This window comes from Cucumis melo, chromosome 4, assembly GCF_025177605.1.
Source record: "Cucumis melo cultivar AY chromosome 4, USDA_Cmelo_AY_1.0, whole genome shotgun sequence".
Classification (NCBI taxonomy): domain Eukaryota; kingdom Viridiplantae; phylum Streptophyta; class Magnoliopsida; order Cucurbitales; family Cucurbitaceae; genus Cucumis; species Cucumis melo.
The window spans coordinates 27,537,615-27,559,095 of NC_066860.1; the positions used below are offsets into that span (position 1 = coordinate 27,537,615).

The following is a 21,481-nucleotide window of genomic DNA, read 5'->3' on the forward strand; positions in this document are numbered from 1 at the left end:
ACTCGTTATTTTATGGTGAACTCATTTAAAAAAGATAGTCTCTATCGACTACCTTCGCTTAAAACTTTTAGAAAGATATTCATATTATCATTATTAATTTGCAAAATATGATAAAATCAAACTTCAAAATTACAAAAAAATAAAATAAAATAAAGGTTTGTATATATATATATATATATATATGTATAATTATATATAATTATATGAATAATTGAATAAAAAGAGAGAGAGGAAAGGGGACCATAAAAATGTTTGAGTACGAAGACTTTAGTGGTTGTGTAAAGGTGACATAGGAATGGAAATGGAAATGGAAAGGAAAAAGGTAGAAATAGTGTTTAGTATTTGTTCTTTTCGTATTGTTTAGTCAAAAAGGAAACAGTTTGCTTTTTGTTATGTGAAAATGAGCGTCGGTGAATTAGTGATTTTGACCATTTTTCTACATTTTCCCAACCCTCACCAATCATCCTAATTATTGTGCTAACACTTCGTCAAACTTTTCAACTTCAACTTTTAGTAATTATTGGAGCATGCAAACCCACGTCGAATCACCCCATCACAAAACTCGTCGTGGATAATTAGTTCGAGCAAGCAATTGTTATAGTATTTACTATTCATTACAGTAATTTATATTTACCATTTTTTAAATTCTTTTTGCTACAGCGTTTACTATTTTCTTCTCAAACTAAAATAATTTTCACTTCAAACTAAAAAATCTACACTCCAAAGTCCAAACACAAACTATAATAACTTAAGTAAATTGAGTTTGTATTTGTCTGTCAACATAATCCTTAACTACAAAACAACGATAAAGGACGCTAACTCATCTTAGACGTATGCAATATCTTCACCCTAGCTTTACTCAATCAACACTTTCTCAATCTACAAGCCGAAGAACATTAATTAGTATAGGTGAAACGATAACTTGAACTAGTAATAAATTTAAGATATGATTCTCATCTTAAATTATCATTAAGAAATTCAAACGTCTTAATCAAATCCACGTGCCTTGACGAAATGAACAATACTCAAAGTTAAATGCTTTTCAATCAAATTGGAGATAATTTCACCACCCATCAGTAATGGCTTTGATCCTCAGAAAAACTTCAAATCAGAACATTACCAACAAAACATTACACCACCAATATCCAACTTCAATTCAATCCCAATGGTTTTTTCACTTAAACTAAGTACAATTTTGGTCACTGTACTCTAGATTTCATTATATTTTTAATCCATATATCTTCGTAGATGGTGTCCCTTTGCAGCTTGTTTAAGCTTCGAACAAACTATATTGTGTGCTCCTTCATAATTTCGAGCCAGAAAGGATAACGCTAACCTGATCGGCCAATCCGTAACGAAGCTTGATAGTTATGCAGCTCACACATCATACACATGAAAAGCGAGTGGCAGCTTGAAATTGTTTGAGAAATGTAGCAATTGCAAAATCTTGGCACAATTGCAATGGCAAACACTCAAAAGCTGGGGAATACACCACTCTCCTGCAAGTACACAAGATGTTAGAAGAAACGTCGAGCCAAACAATACTCTTCCCAGAGCTATTGCAAAGATAATTAGATAAATTGTCAAAAATAAAGCAAACAGTTTAATCTTTCACAATTTACACCATTTTTGGCAATTTTATACTATAGTTTTCCTCGGTACTTCCCGGTCGAGATTGACCTAAAGATTTGAACAAAATTTTAATTTCTTTTCATCATACATCTAAACTATCAGTTTCTTTGGGCTTTCTCGATGAAATTTTGGCTGGGATAAAGACTGGGATCGTATATAATATTTCTCCGATTTTCTTTTTAAACTGCAGCACAATCACTTGAAGGAGGAAACAACAAGAAATTCATAAATCAATTGGGAAATTCCCAATTAGACCATTGTGGAAACAGAAATTGGACATAAGATTTGGAAATTTGATAAGACTTGAGAAATACGTAAGATTTGGAAAAGATTACATAGAATCTCGATCTTCGTCCTAGTAGAGATTCCATCTATAATACCCAAAAAACCGATATTTAGATGTACGATGAGAAGAAATTAAATTTTTGTTCAAATTTTTGAGTCCATCTTGACCAGGAAGTACCGAAAAAAACTATAGCAATAAGTTCTCCAAAAGGGAAAGTTATGAGAGATGAAAAAACATTTTAGGAATATTTCTGACAATTTTCTCGAAAATTAATGGGGACGGATTTTATATCTCTTTGACACGGTAATATGGTATAGTATCTCATGAAATTACAAAGGGGAAACTGGATAATGTCACTGTTTCTATAGTTTTGAAGGTGCAGAGGGTTGTACGCATTTGCATTTGGAAAGACAGTTCATGTGTTCGTAAAGAAAAATGAGAAAACTGACCTTGACACGGTTGTTGAGGCTCTGTTGATCGAACTATACTTGACATGCGGAATAATTGCACGAGCCACTCCATGTTTATTGAGATTTGCTCAACCAGACGTGATTTTGTGGACTTCAATGATAACTGGGTATGAGCTAATAGTGATCATGCATCTAAACCCCGACCCTACCACACCTGATAGCTTAGTATTGTTAGTCAAGTGTCAAATCAAGTGTTAGAAGTAGCATAAATGGTTTTATAACTAGAGGAAATCTAGATTATGACTTAGAATTGGCCAATCCATTGAATCTACATGCTGATATAGGCTCCATAAAGCTGCAGCCAACTAGTTTGACAAAATGCTGGCAAAACATGTAATTTCATGGAGAATTATTAATAGGAAAAGCAAATTAAATCTACCCACAGTGATTGGTGCATAACAGACGTGTGCAATTTCATGTAACTCGGAAAGAAAGAGGATCCATCAACTTGTTACCAGCAAAGGTCTGGAGTTGGATATTTCAATTTCCACAGCTCTGATTAATATGACACAAAATGCTTCACCTGAAGAACTCCTTGACGTGCTTTAGAAAAAGCCCTGGTTACTTGGGCTGCTTTGATGTTGAACAACATAAATCCTGGTGTTGTTCCCTTGGTGAAAAATGAAAATTCTTGCTTCTTGGTCAGCTTTGAGCATTCCCAACAAGCACTTTGCCTCCATGACATGCTATGTTGTCAATACTGGCTTCGCAGATAACGATTTTGTGCAAGCTTCGCTAATATAGCAGTGATCGAAAAGTGGCAGCATAGTTAATCCTATGAAAGTATTTAGAGAACTGAAACTAAAAGAAATAGTTACCTTTGCGAGCATGGCAGGTTGTAGAATCCAGGGACAAGGAAGACAAGATTTGAAACTGTTTGACAAAATGATAGAGACAATGCCCAACCAAGTAACGTTTCTCTTGTTGTTATCAGCTTGTAGCCATGCCGGTTTGATTGAAGAAGGGATAAAGATATTCAATATGATGTTGCATGAATACAGAATAAATCCCAACACAGAGCGTTACAACATCATTGTCGAACTTCTTTGTTGAACAGAAGAACTCAACAGAGCAGTAAATTTCGTTTCAGAAAACTGCAATCCATCAGTTGTCTGTTAGGTGTCGCTCGTGGTCATCACAAATCTGAGAAGGGAGGGCTTGCAGCAAAAATCTCTCCAAGTCAGATCCTAATCATGTTGAGTTCAGTATACTGCTATCCAATCTAACATTTATGCTGTGATGAAAATTGACCAATCTGGCAGAACTTAGAAATATGATAAAGGAAAAAGAGTATGAAGAAGCTGTTTGTGGAAAGTGTGAATGAAGCAGGAACGGAGGTTCACAGTTTCGTAATTATTGACAGATTACACTCAGAATCTGACCACATTAATATGCTGCTAGGAAATTTGAATGTTACTATAAGAGATGAAGATTGTAGCCCAAATTCAAAATCTTATTTGCAGGGCATTGAGGAAATCATATAGTAAACATTCAATTGAAGGTGTCATGCAAGTTAAGGAAACTATGCAGTGGTCAACACCTTTAGCCGGTGATATGATTAGACCATTTACCGAAATATAATCCATTGCTTTAATACAAGATGTGCGCTTAGCTTTGAGAATGTCAAAACCACAACTAACAATCAGCAGTGGAGCAGAAAAAAATAATTCCATTTATTTGCGTTTTCACAATTCATAAATTCCTGGTAGAAGGACAATATCAATATCATTTCCCTAAGGTACCACTATTTTTTTAATTCCCAAATGCCACTATCCGTTCCTAGAGAATATTGGTGCATGGATTGGAAATATAAACATGATCTAAGAATATACTTTTAGTGGACCTCTGTTGCCAGAGCTCATACATTATACAACTACAAGAGCAGCAAGAAATAAGAATATCAAATTGTTCCGAAGTTCTGATCCAGCAGGAGAATGTGCCCTGCCCACTTCTCTAATTGTTAACTTGTCTGCCATCGTCTCAAGGCTTGTTTGTAGTTTCCTTGTAAATTTCAGCGCTAGTAAGTTTACTTTCACCTTCTTTTTTACCTTTCTCATCACAGGTCCTCTCCATTCGACCCCTGCAATTGTCGATCCCAAATCACATAGTTTTCAACTTATAGGATAACGAGAAAAGAAAGGTTCCAAGCTCTACTGTCATGTAACCAAATAATTTTGGTTCCTTTATGTTATCTGGACTTGAAAACTCTATACATCCATCCTGCAGCATGGACTATCCCGTCTAGTCCTGTACATGTTGGAGCTCATGAAAGTTTTTTTTATTCTAATCATATAATATATCGATCATTCTATGTTCAACGCTTGTAATTCACAGGTCTTGATTAGAGACCCAATTTTTTTTTCTATAAGAAACTGAGAATTTCTGTTCCTTTTATGTTATCTAGATTTCAAAACACTATAGATCTACCCTGAAGCATAAATTGTCCCGTCTAATCCCATACACGTTGGAGCTCATGATAGTGTGTTTTTTATTCTAATTATATATTATACTGATCATTCTATGTTTAGTTTGTAATTCTCAGATCATCAACTACGTGATTAGATTTTTTATAAGAAATTGAAAATTTCTATTCCTTTATGTTATCTAGATTTGAAAACTCTATATACAAACTATCCATCTAATCCCATATATGTTGGAGCTCATGATAGTGTCTTTTTTATTATAATTAACATATTATCATTCTATTCTATCATTTATGTTTACACTTGTAATTCAGATCACCTACATGATTAGAAACCCATATTTTTCTGAGAAACTGAGAAGTATACATTCAAAAGGACAAAAAGGAAGACAACCTAAGGCCAAAGGGTAGAGAGAACCCCTTCCAAAAAAAAAGAGCCAACGGAAAAAGGACTTCCAATTTTTAATACTCACGGCAACCATCACGGTTTGGCCCAGTGGTAAAAAGGAAGATTTAGTCTCAATAACTAAGAGGTCATGGGTTCAATCCATGGTGGCCACCTACCTAGGAATTAATTTCCTATGAGTTTCCTTGACACCCAAATGTTGTAGGGTCAGCCTGGACACTCACGGATATAAAAAAAGAAAAAAAGATTTTAATACTCACAACAAGGCTGAGGTACTCCAAAATTCTTTATGACTTGAGCTCCCCCAAGAAGCCAAGTGCTGTATGTTATAAACAAAAGAACTCAACCTACCCTCGAAGATTCTAAACTCAAGTTTCGTTCCTTCCAAGTTATCCATAAGGTTGCTTTCACTTCACCACACCACAGAATCTTTGCTTTGCCTCTAAACAAGTTCCCAACAAAGCCTTGAGCAACCAGTCTTGAACCTTCTTGGGCAAACAAATCGACAGACAGGATTCTTTTAAAAAGAAGGTCCAGCCCTTAGCCACTGAAAAGCAGTAAAGCAGCAGATGATATCATCCCCTTTGAACAAAGACAACATAATGGAGGGGGGAGAGTTCAAAAAGCAAAACATCTTTGTCACCTCTTGCCCATTTTTGACCCAATTTGAAAATAAGGGATGAAGTTAGGACTAGGCCCCTACCTACTGAATGGTTCATCATAGCATTAGGGCTGAAATGTTTATGAATGTTTTTGCAGTAGTTTTAAAAGTTTCATTATTAATACTAGTTCTGTTTTCCACAGGTTCTTGTCATAGACTCACACACTTGTAGCAAAACTTGCACAATTTTTTAAAGAGACAAATATCTTTATTAAATGTATTAATAAAAAGCAAAACTTGCTTATTAAAGCGTTTTGATAACGCTCGAGAAAGATTTGCAAAAAAACTGTTAGAATTAGTGGGCTTAACCCATTGGGAAGATTTACCCTAAATATTCTTTCTTTTTTATCTCTTTGTACTTTTCTATTTATTCCCTCTTGTACCTACTGTATGATCATCAGAAAATAATAAAACTAAAAACATCATGGTTTTTCTCCCGGTTCTCGGGTTTCCACGTAAGTCAATTTCGTGTTTATTGCTTTCAATATGGTATCAGAGCGAAACAACAACGAAACTCTAGGAAAAAATTTAGGAAACACCCAGACCAAAACAGAAGCCGCCGCCGCCGCTGCGTGGACACTACCATGGAAAAACTACTCCAACGGATTCAAACGCCGCCGATCTATCCAATGGGCCAACCCTCGCTGTCGTCCGTGCAACCTTCTGGCCAGAAACCACTTCACACCACCTCTGTCAGGCATGTGGGCCCACGCGCCGCCGTCCGTTAATCTCACCGTCCATTCCATCAGCTTCTACGCGTTGTCGCCTGTCCAACCGTCTCACCCTTCCAATCATCCGCCGCCCATCGCCGCCGAACAGCAACCTTCAAAACTGTCAAATCTGTACAACAGTGCAAATCTGTCCATCGACCCTTAACAACAACCTTTCTTCTATAAGAACAGGGCTGACCAACACCATAACAGATCGGGGATTGAAGCGGGCGAGTCATCGGCACCTTCCGATTATGGACAGCTATATATTTATGGTCTCGGGATTAACCAAACCTACAGGAGAGCTGTTTTTGAAGTTGGTGCATCCTTGGCACAAACCGATCTACTGATGTATTCCAAGAACCTCGTAATTTCACTTCCTAACATGCCTTCAAATTATATAACTAACTCTATTGCCTTTAGTGCTTGATCCTTGACCCATGATAAAGGGAAACCAATTTTCGTTTGTGAGTATTGCAAGAAACAACAACATACCAAGGATCAGTGTTGGGAACTCCACGGTTTGCCCCCAAGAGGTAACAAACGCTCCTCCGACAAGCAATAGAACTCAGGGCGTACCGATGTTAGGGAGACTGTCAGCACCTCTCAGCCAACTGGCCCTACTGCTAGCCAGACCAGCTCTCCTACTCTAAGCGCCATTACTCAGTCAGGTATGTCTCAGTCCCTTGGCCTTATTAGTGTTGATGGGAAGAATCCCTGGATTTTGGACTCGGGAGCCACAGATCACTTGATAGGTTTCTCGGAGCACTTTGTCTCTTATACCCCCTGTGCCAGTAATGAGAAAATCCGGATAGCCGATGGCTCTTTAGCCCCGATTGCTGGGAAAGGACAAATAGTCCTCTTTGACGGTTTCTCCCTCCAAAATGTTTTGCATGTGCCTAAGCTTTCTTACAATTTGTTATCTATCAGTAAGATCACCCGTGAGCTGCACTGTAAAGCTACTTTCTTACTTGAGTCTGTTTGCTTTTAGGACTTGAGTTCAGGGAGGACGATTGGCATTGCTCGACATAGCAAAGGACTTTACATCCTTAATGATGATACCTCCGGTAGTAGTATCTCTACGACTAGTTTACTGTCTTTCTATTTTAGCACCTCTGAACATGACTTTATGTTGTGGCATTTTCGGTTAGGTTACCCGAACTTTACGTATATGAAATATTTGTTTCCCCATCTCTTTCCTAAAATAGATGTCTCCCCGTTATCTAATGATGTGTGCATTTGAGCAAAACAACACCGGGTTTCTTTTCCTTCACAACCATATAAACCCACACAATCGTTTACCCTTATCCATAGTGACGTTTGGGGTCCCTCCAAGGTCACCACCTCATCTGGTTAAAGGTGGTTTGTAACTTTCATTAATGATCATACCCGTCTTACCTGGGTCTACCTTATCACCGATAAATCTGAGGTTCCCGCTATTTTCCTAAACTTCTATCACACCATTGAAACACACTTCCATAAAAAATTGCTATTCTTTAAAGTGATAATGGTCGAGAATTCCAAAACCATAACCTTAGTGAGTTTCTAACCTTCAAGGGGATTGTTCACCAAAACTTGTGCGCCTACACTCCTTAACAAAATGGAGTGGCCGAGCGAAAAAATCGTCACCTTCTGGAAGTAGCTTGTTCCCTTATGCTTTCCACCTCCCTTCCTTCATACCTGTGGGGAGATGCTATTCTTACAACAATTCATTTAATCAATAGAATGTCTTCTCATATCCTCCACCTTTAGACTCCCTTAAAATGTCTTAAGGAGTCCTACCCCTCTATTTGTCTTGTTTCAAAGATTCCTCTTCGTGTGTTTGGATGTATCACTGATGTTCATAATTTTGGCCCTAATCAGACCAAATTTACCCCTCGGGCTCAGGCTTGTGTGTTTGTTGGGTATCCCCTTCACCAACGAGGTTATAAATGTTTTCACCCACCGTCCAAGAAATACTTTGTCACTACGGATGTTACTTTCTGTAAGGACCGACCCTATTTTCCCGTTAGCCATCTTCATGGGGAGAGTGTGAGTGAAGAGTCTAACAACACCTTTGAATTTATTGAACCTACTCCTAGTACCGTGTCTAACATTGATCCTCACCCTATAATCATATCTACAAACCAAGTTCCTTGGAAAAGATATTACAGGAGGAATCTCAGAAAAGAAGTCGGGTCCCCTACTAGTCAGCCGCCGGCTCCAGTCCAAGACTCCGAACCTCCTCAAGATCAAGGTGTGGAAAACCCTACTGAACCTTGTACTAATAATACAATGAATGAGAATGACAGGTTTGATGTTGTTCTTCTTGAAAATGTGGAAGAAAAGAACAGTGGTGATGAGACTGAGGTCAGAACAGAAACTAGTAACAATGAATCTGAACAGGTCATACAGGGAAACTTGATGAGTATGATCCTTCTCTTGATCTTCCTATACACTGAGAAAAGGTACTAGGTCCTGTACAAAGCACTCCATATCTGATTATATGTCATACGAGAATCTCTCACCTCAGTTCAGAGCTTTTACTGTCAGCTTTGACTCTACCACAATATCGAAAAATATTCATATTGCTTTAGAGTGTCCTGAATGAAAGAATGTTGTCATGGAAGAAATGAAAGCTCTTGAAAAGAATAACACTTGGGAGATCTGTGCTCTACCCAAGGGACACAAGCCTGTGGGATGCAAATGGGTGTTCACTCTAAAATACAAAGCAGATGAAACGCTTGACAGACAAGGCAAAGTTAGTTGCAAAAGGATTTACTCAGACTTATGGTGTTGATTATTCAGAAACTTTTTCTCCTGTTGCTAAATTGAATACTGTTAGAGTCCTTCTTTCTATTGTCGTAAACAAATATTGGCCTTTATATCAGCTGGATGTTAAAAATGCTTTTCTGAATGGAGATCTAGTAGAGGAGGTCTACATGAGCCCCCGCCTAACTTTGAAACCCAGTTTAGTCAACATGTTTGTAAACTCCAGAAATCTTTATATGATCTGAAACAGTCACCTAAAGCATGGTTTGACAGATTCACTACTTTTGTCAAGTCCCAAGGATACAGTCAAGGACACTCTGATCATACTTTATTTACAAAAGTTTTCAAGATAGGGAAGATTGTAATTCTGATAGTTTATGTGGATGACATCGTTTTGTCTGGAGATGATCAGGCAGAAATCAGTCAACTTAAGCAGAGAATGGGTAATGAATTTGAAATCAAGAATTTGGAAAATCTGAAATATTTCCTTGGAATAGAGGTGGCCAGATCTAAAGAAGGCATCTCCGTGTCTCAAAGAAAATACACCCTTGATCTGCTAACCGAGACAGATATGTTGGGATGTCGTCTCACTGACACTCCTATTGAATTCAATTGCAAACTAGGAAACTCTGATGATCAAGTTCTAGTTGATAATGAACTATATCAGCACCTTGTAGGTAAATTGATTTACTTATCTCATACTTGTCCTGATATTTCCTTTGTTGTGAGTGTTGTCAACCAGTTTATGCAGGCTCCCTATAGGAACACATGGAAGCTGTCAAAAGAATTCTGAGATACTTAAAAACGACACCTAGTAAAGGGTCGATGTTTATAAAGATGTTAGACCACCAATTATTCATCAATACCAGAGGAGGAATAGAAATGTTAACAAAAAGCAGTAAAGAATATGCAGGAGTCGGTTGTTATAGGAGGACCATATTATGTCAGAATTGTTTGTTATAGGGGGGACCACCTGGAAGTTATAAATAGGGAGAGGAGAGAGGGAGTGGGCAGAGAATGTTTTCATTGAGTAGTGGACACTGTAGCTCCAGAGAGAGTCTTCAACGATAGTCTTTTACGTATATGAATTACATATCGTAATTCATTTAGTTCTTTCTTTCATATTGTAATCAACACTTTTTCATTACAATAAAGTTGCTCATTCTATTCTGAGAATTCTGTGTTGGATTGTGATCCAACATATTGGTATCAGGGCCGACAATCCTGGGGAAACCAAAGAAAATGGAAAAGAAGCATAAGGAACGGTTTGAAGCATTGGAACAGGAAGTTTCAGAGATGAAGAAGGATCTACAGAAGTTGCCGGCGGTAGAAGAAAAGTTGTCGACAATCATGAAGACAATCGAACGTGTGAACGTGCAAAACGAAAAGCAACAACAACAGAATCAAGCACTGATGAAGAACCTGGATAAGTTGAGTTCGAAAGCCGATACACAGCAACAACAATACCAGGTAATTATGAAATATATGGATAGCATTGTTAACGAAAAGTCTGGTACCACTTCCGATATGGAAGGATCGTCGAGTAAAATGAAAGGAATAGTAAGTAGCGAAGAAACAAATGACGAAACCAAGAAAGAAGCGAAAGACGAAGAAGAAGATAAAATTGACGAACGGAATAAATTTAAAAAAGTAGAAATGCCGGTGTTTACGGGAAATGATCCGGACTCGTGGTTATTCCGAGCCGGTCGTTATTTTCAGATCCACAAGTTAACCAATTCTAAGAAGATGACTATTTCGGTTATAAGTTTCGAGGCCCGACATTTTATTGGTTTCGCTCTCAGGAGCAACGAAATAAGTTCACTGATTGGTCGAATTTAAAAAGCAAGTCGTTAGAGAGATTTCGGTCAATTCGTGAGATCTTTATATGGCAGATTTTTCGCCATTAAACAAACGATGACAGTTGAGGAATATCATAACTTATTTGATCGGCTTGTGGCACCACTTTCCGATTTATCCGATAAGGTTTTAGAGGAAACCTTTATGAACGGCCTCTTTCCGTGGATACGAGCAAAAGTTGAGTACTCTGAACCGGTTGGTTTACCTCAGACGATGCGACTGGCATTAAAGGCCGAGATCAGAGAGATTATTCAAAGAGAAGCCAATTTGTATGGGTACGCCGGAGGAAGGTACCTTTATAATCCAGCTTACTACAACAAACCAAATACTGCTGTAACAGGGAACGATGGAAAGAATAATCAATCAACCCCAATGAGAACCATTACTTTGCGAAGCACTGCAAATGGTGAAGCAAGAAAGGAAGGTCTGAACAAACACCTATCTGATGCAAAGAACCTGAAGTAAGAGAGTTGAGAATGTTTGTGGTGCATGAAAACAATGTGGAGGAAGAAATCATAGAAGAAGAATGTGCACAGCCAAAAGAGTTGAATATGTTCGAGATGGAGGGAGAAGTTAACGCAGTGGTAGAGTTATCCATCAACTCAGTAGTCGGCCTAACCAATCTAGGAACTATAAAAGAGGAAAATTGAAAGGAGAAGAAATAGTAGTACTGATTGACTGTGAGGCAACTCACAATTTCATTTCAAAAAAGTTGGTGAATGAGATGAAATTGCATACCAAGGAAACATCCCATTATGGTGTGATCCCCGACTCTGGGACTGCCATTAAAAGGAAGGGAGTCTGTGAGAATGTTGAACGAATGGAAAGTGATAGCAGATTTTTTACCCTTGGAGTTAGGAGGGGTGGATGCAATTTTAGGGATGCAGTGGCTATATTCTCTGGGTGTTAGTGAGACAGATTGAAGGAATTTGACTATGACTTTCTTTCATGAAGATAAGAAAATCATCATCAAGGGAGATCCGAGTTTGACAAAAACTAGAGTTGGGTTGAAGTCACTGATGAAAGCATGGACCGATTTTGATCAGGGTTACTTGGTTGAGTGTAGAGCACTAGAAGGAGGAGTAATGTTGACGGAAGAAAGTGCCGAAACGGAAACTAATGTGGTGCCTACTAACATGCAGAACGTAGTGGGAAAATTCAACGATGTCTTTGAATGGTCAGAATTATTGCCCCCAAGGAGATCAATTGAGCATCAGATTCATTTGAAAACAGGAACAAATCTAGTGAACGTCAGGCCACATAGATATGCTTTTCATCAAAAGGCAGAGATGGAGAAGCTGGTTGATGAGATGTTGTCATCTGGCATCATACAGCCGAGTTCTAGCCCTTATTCCAGCCTAGTACTACTTGTCAAGAAAAAAAATGGAAGCTGGAGATTTTGTGTGGATTACCATGCACTCAATAACGTTACCATACCAGATAAGTTTCCTATTCCAATTATAGAGGAGTTGTTTGATGAATTGAATGGTGCAAATCTGTTTTCTAAAATTGATTTAAAGGCTGGATACCATCAAATTAGAATGCATAAGGAGGATGTAGAAAAAACTGCATTTAGGACACATGAGGGGCATTATGAATTTTTAGTGATGTCTTTCGGTTTAACAAATGCACCAGCCACATTCGAGTCACTTATGAACTCTATTTTTTGAGCTTATCTGAGGAAATTCGTTCGGGTATTTTTTGATGACATTTTGATATATAGTAGAGGTATGGAGGAGCATATATATCATTTAGAATTGGTATTTGAAGTATTACGTGAACATAAGATCTATGCTAATAAGAAGAAGTGCAATTTCGCATTTCAGAGAGTGGAGTACCTTGGCTATATCGTTTCAAGTCAAGGAGTAGGGGCTGACCCGGAGAAGATCAAATCCATTAAACAGTGGCTAGTGCCTTCAAATGTGAGAGAATTTAGGGGATTTTTGGGGCTCACTGGTTACAATCGAAGGTTTGTACAAAATTATGGGTCCGTTACTGCTCCATTAACTCAGTTGTTGAAATTAGGGGCTTTTAGGTGGAGTGAAGAAGCTCAATTGGCTTTTGAAAGACTGAAGGAAGCCATGATGACATTACCGGTGTTGCTTTACCAGATTTTAATCTTCCATTTGAAGTGGAAACTGATGCATTTGGCCATGGTATTGGAGCGGTTTTAATGCAGAAGAAAAGACCGATTGCTTTTTTCAGCCACACTTTGGCTTTGAGGGACCGAGCCAAACCTGTATATGAGAGAGAACTGATGGCGGTAGTCTTGGTTGTCCAGCGTTGGCGACCTTATTTGGAAGACAATTTGTCGTTAAAACTATCAGAGATCCTTAAAATTCTTACTTGAACAGTGGGTAATCCAACCTCAGTACCAGAAATGGATTGCGAAATTGTTAGGATACTCTTTGGAAGTCATATACAAGCCCGGTCTGGAAAATAAAGCAGCTGATGCCTTATCAAAAGTACCTCCTGTGGTGCATCTAAACCAATTAACAGCTCCGTCATTGATTGATTTAAAGATCATCAAAGAAGAGAATGATCACTTGAGTCAGATTATTAAAAGAATTAAAGAAGGGGAAGAAGTACAGAAGTACACATTGCAGCATGATATGCTTTAATATAAGGGAAGGTTAGTTATTGCTAAGAAGTCATCGTTGATTCCCACTATTCTTCATACATACCATGATTCGGTGTTTGGGGGTCACTCCGGCTTCTTGCGAACATATAAACGATTAACAGGTGAGTTATTTTGGCAAGGAATGAAGGGAGATGTACAGAAATATTGCGAAGAATGTGCTGTGTGTCAACTGAATAAATCATTGTCTCTATCACCAGCAGGCTTATTAACACCATTGGAAATTGCCAACAGGATTTGGGATGACATCTCAATGGATTTCATCGAGGGATTACCGAAGGCAGCCGGGTTTGAAGTGATTTTAGTGGTGGTGAATCAGTAAGTATGGTCACTTTCTCACATTGTAACATCCTTTTAATGCCAAGACTGTGGCAGAAGTATTTGTAAAGGAAGTGGTTCGATTGCATGGGTTTCCCCAATCGATTATATCGGATTTGAGCCATTTTTGGAAAGAGTTATTCAGATTAGCCGAAACGAAATTGAATAGAAGCACAGCTTACCATCCCCAAACGGATGGGCAAACTGAGGTCGTCAATCAATCCGTGGAGGCTTACTTGCGTTGTTTTTGTAGAGAGAGACCAAAGGAGTGAACTAAATGGATCCACTAGGCGGAGTACTGGTATAATACAACGTACCAGCGGGCTTTTGGAGTTTCTCCTTTTCAGGCCGTGTATGGCAGAACTCCCCCACCATTGGTATTAATTCCACACTGGATGATTAACTTCAGCAAAGGGATATAGCCTTGGGAGCATTGAAAGAGCATTTGAGTGGCTCAAGAAAAGATGAAGACTTATGCTGATTTAAAGAGAAGACATGTAGAATTTGAAGAATGTGATATGGTTTATTTGAAATTGAGGCCGTATAGACAAGTTTCCATGAGAAAGAGGAGAAATGAGAAGTTGTCGCCTAAATATTTTGGGTCATACAAAGTCTTAAAAAGAATAGGAACTGTGGCATATAAACTGGAACTACCACCATCAGCAACGATTCATAGGGTATTCCACATTTCCTAGTTGAAAAGAGCCTTTGGAGACTGTCAGAATCCGCAAGACTTGGCGACAAAAAACCAGGAATGGCTAGCGGTCCCTGATGAAGCCTACGGTTAACAGAAAAATGCTAAAGGAGAATGAGAGGTATTAATAAATTGAAAAGGATTATCCCATCATGAGGCTAAGTAGGAGAAATATGATGATTTTCAACACTCTTTTCCGGATTACCACCTTGAGGACAAGGTGAAACTGGAGCGAGAATGTAATGTTAAACCACCAATTATTCATCAATGTCAGAAGAGGAATAGAGATGTTAACAAAAAGCAGTAAAGAATATGTAGGAGTCAGTTGTTATAGGGGACCATATTCTGTTAGAATTGTTTGTTACAGGGGGACCACCTGGAAGTTATAAATAGGGAGAGGAGAGAGGGAGTGGGAAGAGAATGTTTTCATTGAGTAGTGGGCACTGTAGCTCTAGAGAGAGAGTTGTTGGATCTCAATACAACACTGAATTTCTTAAGGCAACTAACAATTTAACTGATATGAAAACGGTTGTATACAAGATAAACGAAGAAGCTCAACGATTACGATATGTATTATCCAGAAATGCAAGCGAAGAAGCTCAACGATTACAATATGAAATATCCAAAAGGTAAACGACGGAACTCAACGATTGGAACCGTAAACGAAGGAGCTCAACGATTACAATATGTAATTCATAAACGAAAAAGACTATCACTTAAGACTCTCTCTCTCTAGAGCTACAGTGCCCACTACTTCATGAAAATTTTCCTCCCCTCATCCTTCTCTCCTCAACCTATTTATAACCTTCAGATGGTCCCCCCTTGTAACAAACAATTCTAACTGAAATGTGGTCCCCCTATACAACCGACTTCCACCAATTCTTTACTGTTTTCTATCCCTTATCTGGTATTGATGAATAATTGGGGGTCTAACATTACATTCCCGCTCCAGTTTCACTTTGTCCTCAAGGTGAAAATTGGGAAAAGATTGCTGAAAATAATCATACTTCTCCCACGTAGCTTCATGGCTGGGCAATCCTTTCCAACTCATCAATACCTCCCATTCTCCTTTAGCATTTTTCTGATACCCAAAGGCTTCTTCAGGAACCGCTAGCCATTCATGGTTTTCTGTCATATATGGGGCCAGGTCTTGCGGATTCTGACATTTTCAGAAAGCTCACTGGCAAATGTGAAATACCGGATGAATCATTGCTGATGGTGGCAACTCCAGCTTATATGCCACAGTTCCAATTCTTTTTAAGATTTTATAGAGCCCAAAAAATTTAGGCGACACTTCTCATTTCTCCTTTTTCTTATAGAAACCTGTCTATATGGCCTCAATTTCAAATAAACCATATCCCCTTCATAAGTTTTCATTTTCTCCTGAGCCACTCTCAAATGCTCTTTCAGAGCTCCCAAGGCTATATCCCGTTGCCGCAGCTGATCATCAAGTGTAGAATTAGTGGTGCTAGGGTCTCCATAAAACACCAAAGGAGGAGGAGTTCTGCCATAGACAACCTAGAACGGGGAAACTCCAAGAGCCCGCTAGTATGTTGTATTATACCAATACTCCACCCAATGGATCCAATTATTCCACTCCTTTGGCCTCTCTCCACAGAAACAACGTAAATAAGCCTCCACGGATTGATTGACTAATTCCTTCCAAAAATGGCCCAAGAAGATTTTATCACGATTCGATACAATCGATTAAGGAAACCCATGTAGTCAAACCACTCCTTTCACAAATAATTCTGCCACAATCTTGGCATCAAAAGGGTGTTTCATGAAAAGTGGCCATACTTACTGAAACGATCCACCTGCACGAAAATCACTTCAAAACCAGTTGCCTTTGGTAACCCTTCTATAAAATCCATTGATATGTCATCCCAAATCCTGCTGGGAATGTCCAATGGTGTTAGCAACCCTGCTGGTTATAGAGATAAAGATTTATTTTGCTGACATACCGCACATTCTTCACAATACTTCTGCACACTCCCTTCATTCCTTGCCAAAATAACTCACCTGTTAATCCTTTATAAGTCCGCAAAAATCTTGGGTGACCCACAAACACCGAATCATGGTATGTATGAAGGATAATAGGAATCAACGATGACTTCTTAGCAATAACTAACCGTTCCTTATACAGAAGCATAATGTGCTGCAATGTACATTTCTGGACTTCTTCCCCTTCTTTAATTCGTTGAATAATCTGGCTCAAGTGATCATCCTTCTCTACTTCTTCTTTGATGATCTTTAAATCAATTAATGTCGGAGCTGTAAGTTGGTTCAGATGCACCACATAAGGTACTAGCATCAACTCCCATATTTTCTAGACCAGGCTTGCATTCGGCTTCAAATGAGTATCCTAATAATTTTGTAATCCTGAGGTTGAATTACCCGCTGGTCGAGCAAGAATTTTAAGGATCGCTGATCAGTTTTGACAACAAATGGCCTTCCCAGCAAATACGGCTGCCAACGCTGAATAGCTAGGACTACCGCCAACGCTGAACAGCTAGGACTACCGCCATCAGTTCTCTCTCATATATAGGTTTGACTCGGTCTCGTAATGCCAGTGTGACTGAAATAGGTGATCGGTCTTTTCTTTTGCATTAAAACTGCTCCTATACCATGGCCATCTTTTTTTTGACAAGTAGTACTGGACTGGAATAAAGACTGGAACTCGATTGTATAATTCCAGATGACAACATCTCATCAACCAGCTTCTCCATCTCTGCTTTTTGATGAAAAGCATATCGATATGGCCTGACGTTAACTGGATTCGTTCCTGTTTTCAAATGAATCTGATGCTCTATTGATCGCCTTGGTGGTAATGACTTCGACCATTCAAATACATCGTCGAATTTCCCCAATACATTTTGCACATCAGTGGGCACCACATTATTCCCGATTTCTGCGCTTTCTTCAGTCAACACTCCTCCTTCTAGTGCTCTACATTCAACTAAATAGCCTTGATCAGCTTTTGTCCATGCCTTCATCATTGACTTTAACCCCATTCTGGTTTTTGTCAAATTCGTGTCTCCCTTGATGATTATTTTCTTTCCTTCATGGAAGAAGGTCATGGTCAGATTCCTTCAATCTGTCTCAATAACACCCGGAGAATACAACCACTGCATCCCTAAAATTGCGTCCACCCCTCCTAACTCCAGAGGTAAGAAATCTGCTATCACCTTCCACTCGTTTAAGGTGAGTTCAACATTTTCGCAGACTCCTTTCCCTTTAATGGGAGTCCCAGAACCGAGATCACACCATAGTGGGACGTTTCCTTGGTATGCAGTTTCATCTCCTGACCAACTTTTCTGAGATGAAATTATGGGTTGCCCCACAATCATCAGTACTACTATTTCTTCTCCTTTCAGCTTTCCTCTTACTTTCATAGTTCCTGGAGATAGATAACTCTACCACTGCATTAACTTCTCCCTCTAACTCGAACATATTCAATTCTTTTGGCTGCGCACATTCTTGGTTCAGTAATAGTCTTTTGTGTAAATGAATTACATATCGTAATTCATTTGGTTCTTTCTTTCACATTATAATCAGCACTTTTTCGTTACAATAAAGTTGCTCATTCTATTATGAGAATTCTATGTTCGATTGAGATCCAATAAAAGATAGACAGAAAGACCATTTAGGCATATACTGACTCAGACTGGACAAGATCTATTGTTGACAGAAAGTCTACCTCCGATTATTGTACCTTTGTTTGGAGCAATCTTGTAACTTAGAGGAGTAAAAAGCAAAGTGTTGTGGCCAGGAGTAGCGTTTAGGTTGAATATAGAGCAATGAGTTTGGGAATATGTGAGGAAAGTCGGCTCCAGAAAGTCATATCTGATCTTCATCAGGAATGTGAGACTCCATTGAAGCTCTTTTATGATAATAAAGCTGCTATTAGTATTGCTAACAACCAACCAAGTTTAGCATGATAGAACTAAACATGTTGAGATTGATCGACATTTCATTAAAGAAAGACTTGACAGTGGGAGCCAAATGCATTCCGTACATCCCTTCAAGCCAGATTGTTGATATCCTCACCAAGGGGCTTCTCAGACCAAACTTCGACTTTTGTGTTAGCAAGTTGGCCTCATTGATCTTTACGTCTGAGGAGTGTTAGAATTAGTGGGCTTAGCCCATTGGGAAGATTTACCCTAAGTATTCTTTCCTTTTTTATCTCTTTGTACTTTTCTATTTATTCCCTCTTGTACCTATTGTATGATCATCAGAAAATAATAAAACTAAAAACATCGTGGTTTTTCTCCCGGTTGTCGGGTTTCCATGTAAGCCAATTTCGTGTTTATTGCTTCCAATAAAAACTTTCCAGAAAAAATGCTGGTGAAAGAAAGAATAAGTGTTAAAAATAGGAAAACTAGATTAAATAGGAATTCCTAGACTGCAATTTGATTTAGTTTGTTGCTTCCTTTTAATCAATGTATTTTTAAAACAAATAACAAAATATGCATAGGTTAAACAAGTTTAGTAATTATTGGTAAATAAATAAGGGATAGGTGTAAATATAGCAATTAAATTCAAAGTCTTAGCATATATAGCAGCATTTTAAAAGAATTGCAAATATAACAAAATTTGGCAAAGTCTATCAGTAATAGAAGTCTATTAGCAATAGAAGCCCATAGTTGATAGACTTGGCTGTATATGCAATTTTTCTTTTTAAAACGTTACTATACACTTGATGATTATCCCTAAAATTGCTATCGATTGTAATTACCCAATAAACAAATCTAATAGTAATTTATCACTTGCCCTTGAAAATGATTTGTTGCACTGAATCCATATCTTACTCGCGAATAAACACTTGAATGAAATCAAGCACAAACAAGTGAAAATGATTTGTACTTTATCCAGATCTTAGCAACAAAATAAACACTTGTATGAAATCAAACAAAAACAAGAAGGATGCTGCTGATGGTTATAAACTGCATGGTCAAACTAATAAGCTACTAGCAGCGGCTACTAATGTACAATAGCTTAGGACTCGAGATGAACTATCAGAAAGAATGTGGCAAACCAGAAAAACACTAACCTCCAAAGCCTCTCTATTATCTCTCCCTTTCCAATATGTTTCTCCAGCAATTCAGGCACATCATCTGGAGTAACATAGCCATACCTAAATTTAATATGTACAATTAACTACCAGACCAATTGAAAATATCTCTCACCTGGGGTGAAGTATTTTCTCTATTTAAGACTTGTCTTACCAATGCCCCATGATTCTCCCATCTGAATCTGGGCTATATATAATCAAGTTTCCAGCATACTTGTGTCCACCAATGTGTGAACATGGATGGACATAAGTTTGATCTTTCAGCCCTCTTAGTTCGATCTCCTCTTTAAGTTTTGAAACAAGAACTGGTCCACAGACACCGCATCTCTTATCTCGACTGCCATGGGCACATACAAAAATATAAGAGCCAGCCAAAACATCGTATGCTCCAGACTCCCGCAGTTCACCATTCAAAAGCACATCCTCAACAAACATCTCCACATCTTTATCTTTCAAGCCCCTGTATATTTGGTGGGTGAGATGGGGAGACGGGGTCATTGCTCATCTTGTAACGGAAAAAGATCACGGCAGAAATAGAGACACAATCAAATTAAGATCACGGCAGAAATAGAGACACAGTCAAATTAACTCCTAAGGAATGAAAGTGATATTATATTGGACTGAACAAAAGAACTCATGATCATAATTTGTCTACAATAACAGGTAAACAAGGGAACAACATTAATGATCTTCAAAGGTCCTAAAGATTGGCCGTATAATTGGAATTAATGTATTATAATCTACCGTGATTACAATTCAATTACCTTTGGAACAAATCAGATTCTAGTTTCTATCATAAACAACAAATTGTTAACGCACACTATCATTTAGTTTATGCCAAAATAAGCCAATCGATATGACTATGAGAACTAAATCAATTACATCACCTGTATTTGACCATTTCCGGAAAAATCAATACATCTCCATCCGAATACTCCGTTCCCTCCCCTGCTTCGCATATCGTCAGTTTCGTCTATCAAGCCAAAACGAGGAGGAGAAATATATAAAAGTGATGGGACAGCACTCAAACTCAGTAAACTATAAACAACAAAGCCATCTCATGAACAAAATACGCCACCGTTCAAATTCAATTATCAAAAGTGCATTACTAACCCTAAAAGAGATCTCATTTTTATGAGCTTTGATGGCAGAAGATAGAAGCTTCGGCAGCAGATCAGCGTCCGAGTCTTCAACGCGGGACGGCCAGACCTCAGGACTTCGATAACACAGGAACACATGGCGCTCGTAAGCAGCAACCGTTCCAGCAAGGTTGCTCCGATACATCTCCGGCCGACGGAAGCCATACTTCTCGTCATCGGCAATTGAAAATGTAGAGAAACGGCGAGATTCCGAGAAGTGGAGCAAAATTGGCGACTGGATTCGGTGGGAATAGGAGAGATTGGTAGAACGGAAGAAGAAGAGAGGCTCACGTGGAGTTTTTCGGGAAAATGAGAGGAAACGATGTGGACGCCATAAACGCATAGCTTCGTCTTTGGGGCGGCGCCGCCGTCGCCTGACGCCGAAGGCCGTTGAGAGTACGGGCAAATAAATGCGCGCCTTTG

General features: G+C 38.6%; 1 protein-coding gene across 20 annotated transcripts; it reads right to left on the reverse strand.

Annotated features, from left to right (window-relative positions):
* Positions 1-1,025: 1,025 nt before the first annotated feature.
* On the reverse strand, positions 1,026-21,401 carry LOC103502680 (altered inheritance of mitochondria protein 32-like). Of its 20 annotated transcripts, none has more exons than XR_007820014.1 (8): positions 21,033-21,401; positions 20,807-20,892; positions 20,074-20,379; positions 19,899-19,982; positions 3,207-3,622; positions 2,912-3,123; positions 2,368-2,542; positions 1,026-1,499 (listed from the first exon to the last, which is right to left on the reverse strand). XR_007820014.1 is itself a non-coding variant. In XM_008466702.3 (5 exons), the coding sequence occupies exons 1-5, from the start codon at positions 21,399-21,401 to the stop codon at positions 4,369-4,371; spliced, it is 945 nt and encodes a 314-aa protein (XP_008464924.2). In that variant the 3' UTR covers positions 4,038-4,368. The 20 variants fall into 20 exon arrangements, 2 of the variants coding, with proteins under 2 accessions (XP_008464924.2, XP_050939195.1); XR_007820013.1 differs by having other exon boundaries at positions 2,844-3,123; XR_007820012.1 differs by having other exon boundaries at positions 2,772-3,123.
* Positions 21,402-21,481: the final 80 nt, after the last annotated feature.

What these genes read in the sequence shown, in the direction of transcription:
- LOC103502680 (XM_008466702.3), bottom strand. Translation starts at nt 21,401, where the DNA reads ATGCGTTTATGGCGTCCACATCGTTTCCTCTCATTTTCCCGAAAAACT. An exon ending in CCGGAAATGGTCAAATACAG is followed by an intron (nt 20,380 to 20,806) that starts GTGATGTAATTG and finishes CCAAATATACAG; the next exon opens with GGGCTTGAAAGATAAAGATG. An exon ending in GGGAGAATCATGGGGCATTG is followed by an intron (nt 19,983 to 20,073) that starts GTAAGACAAGTC and finishes TATTAAATTTAG; the next exon opens with GTATGGCTATGTTACTCCAG.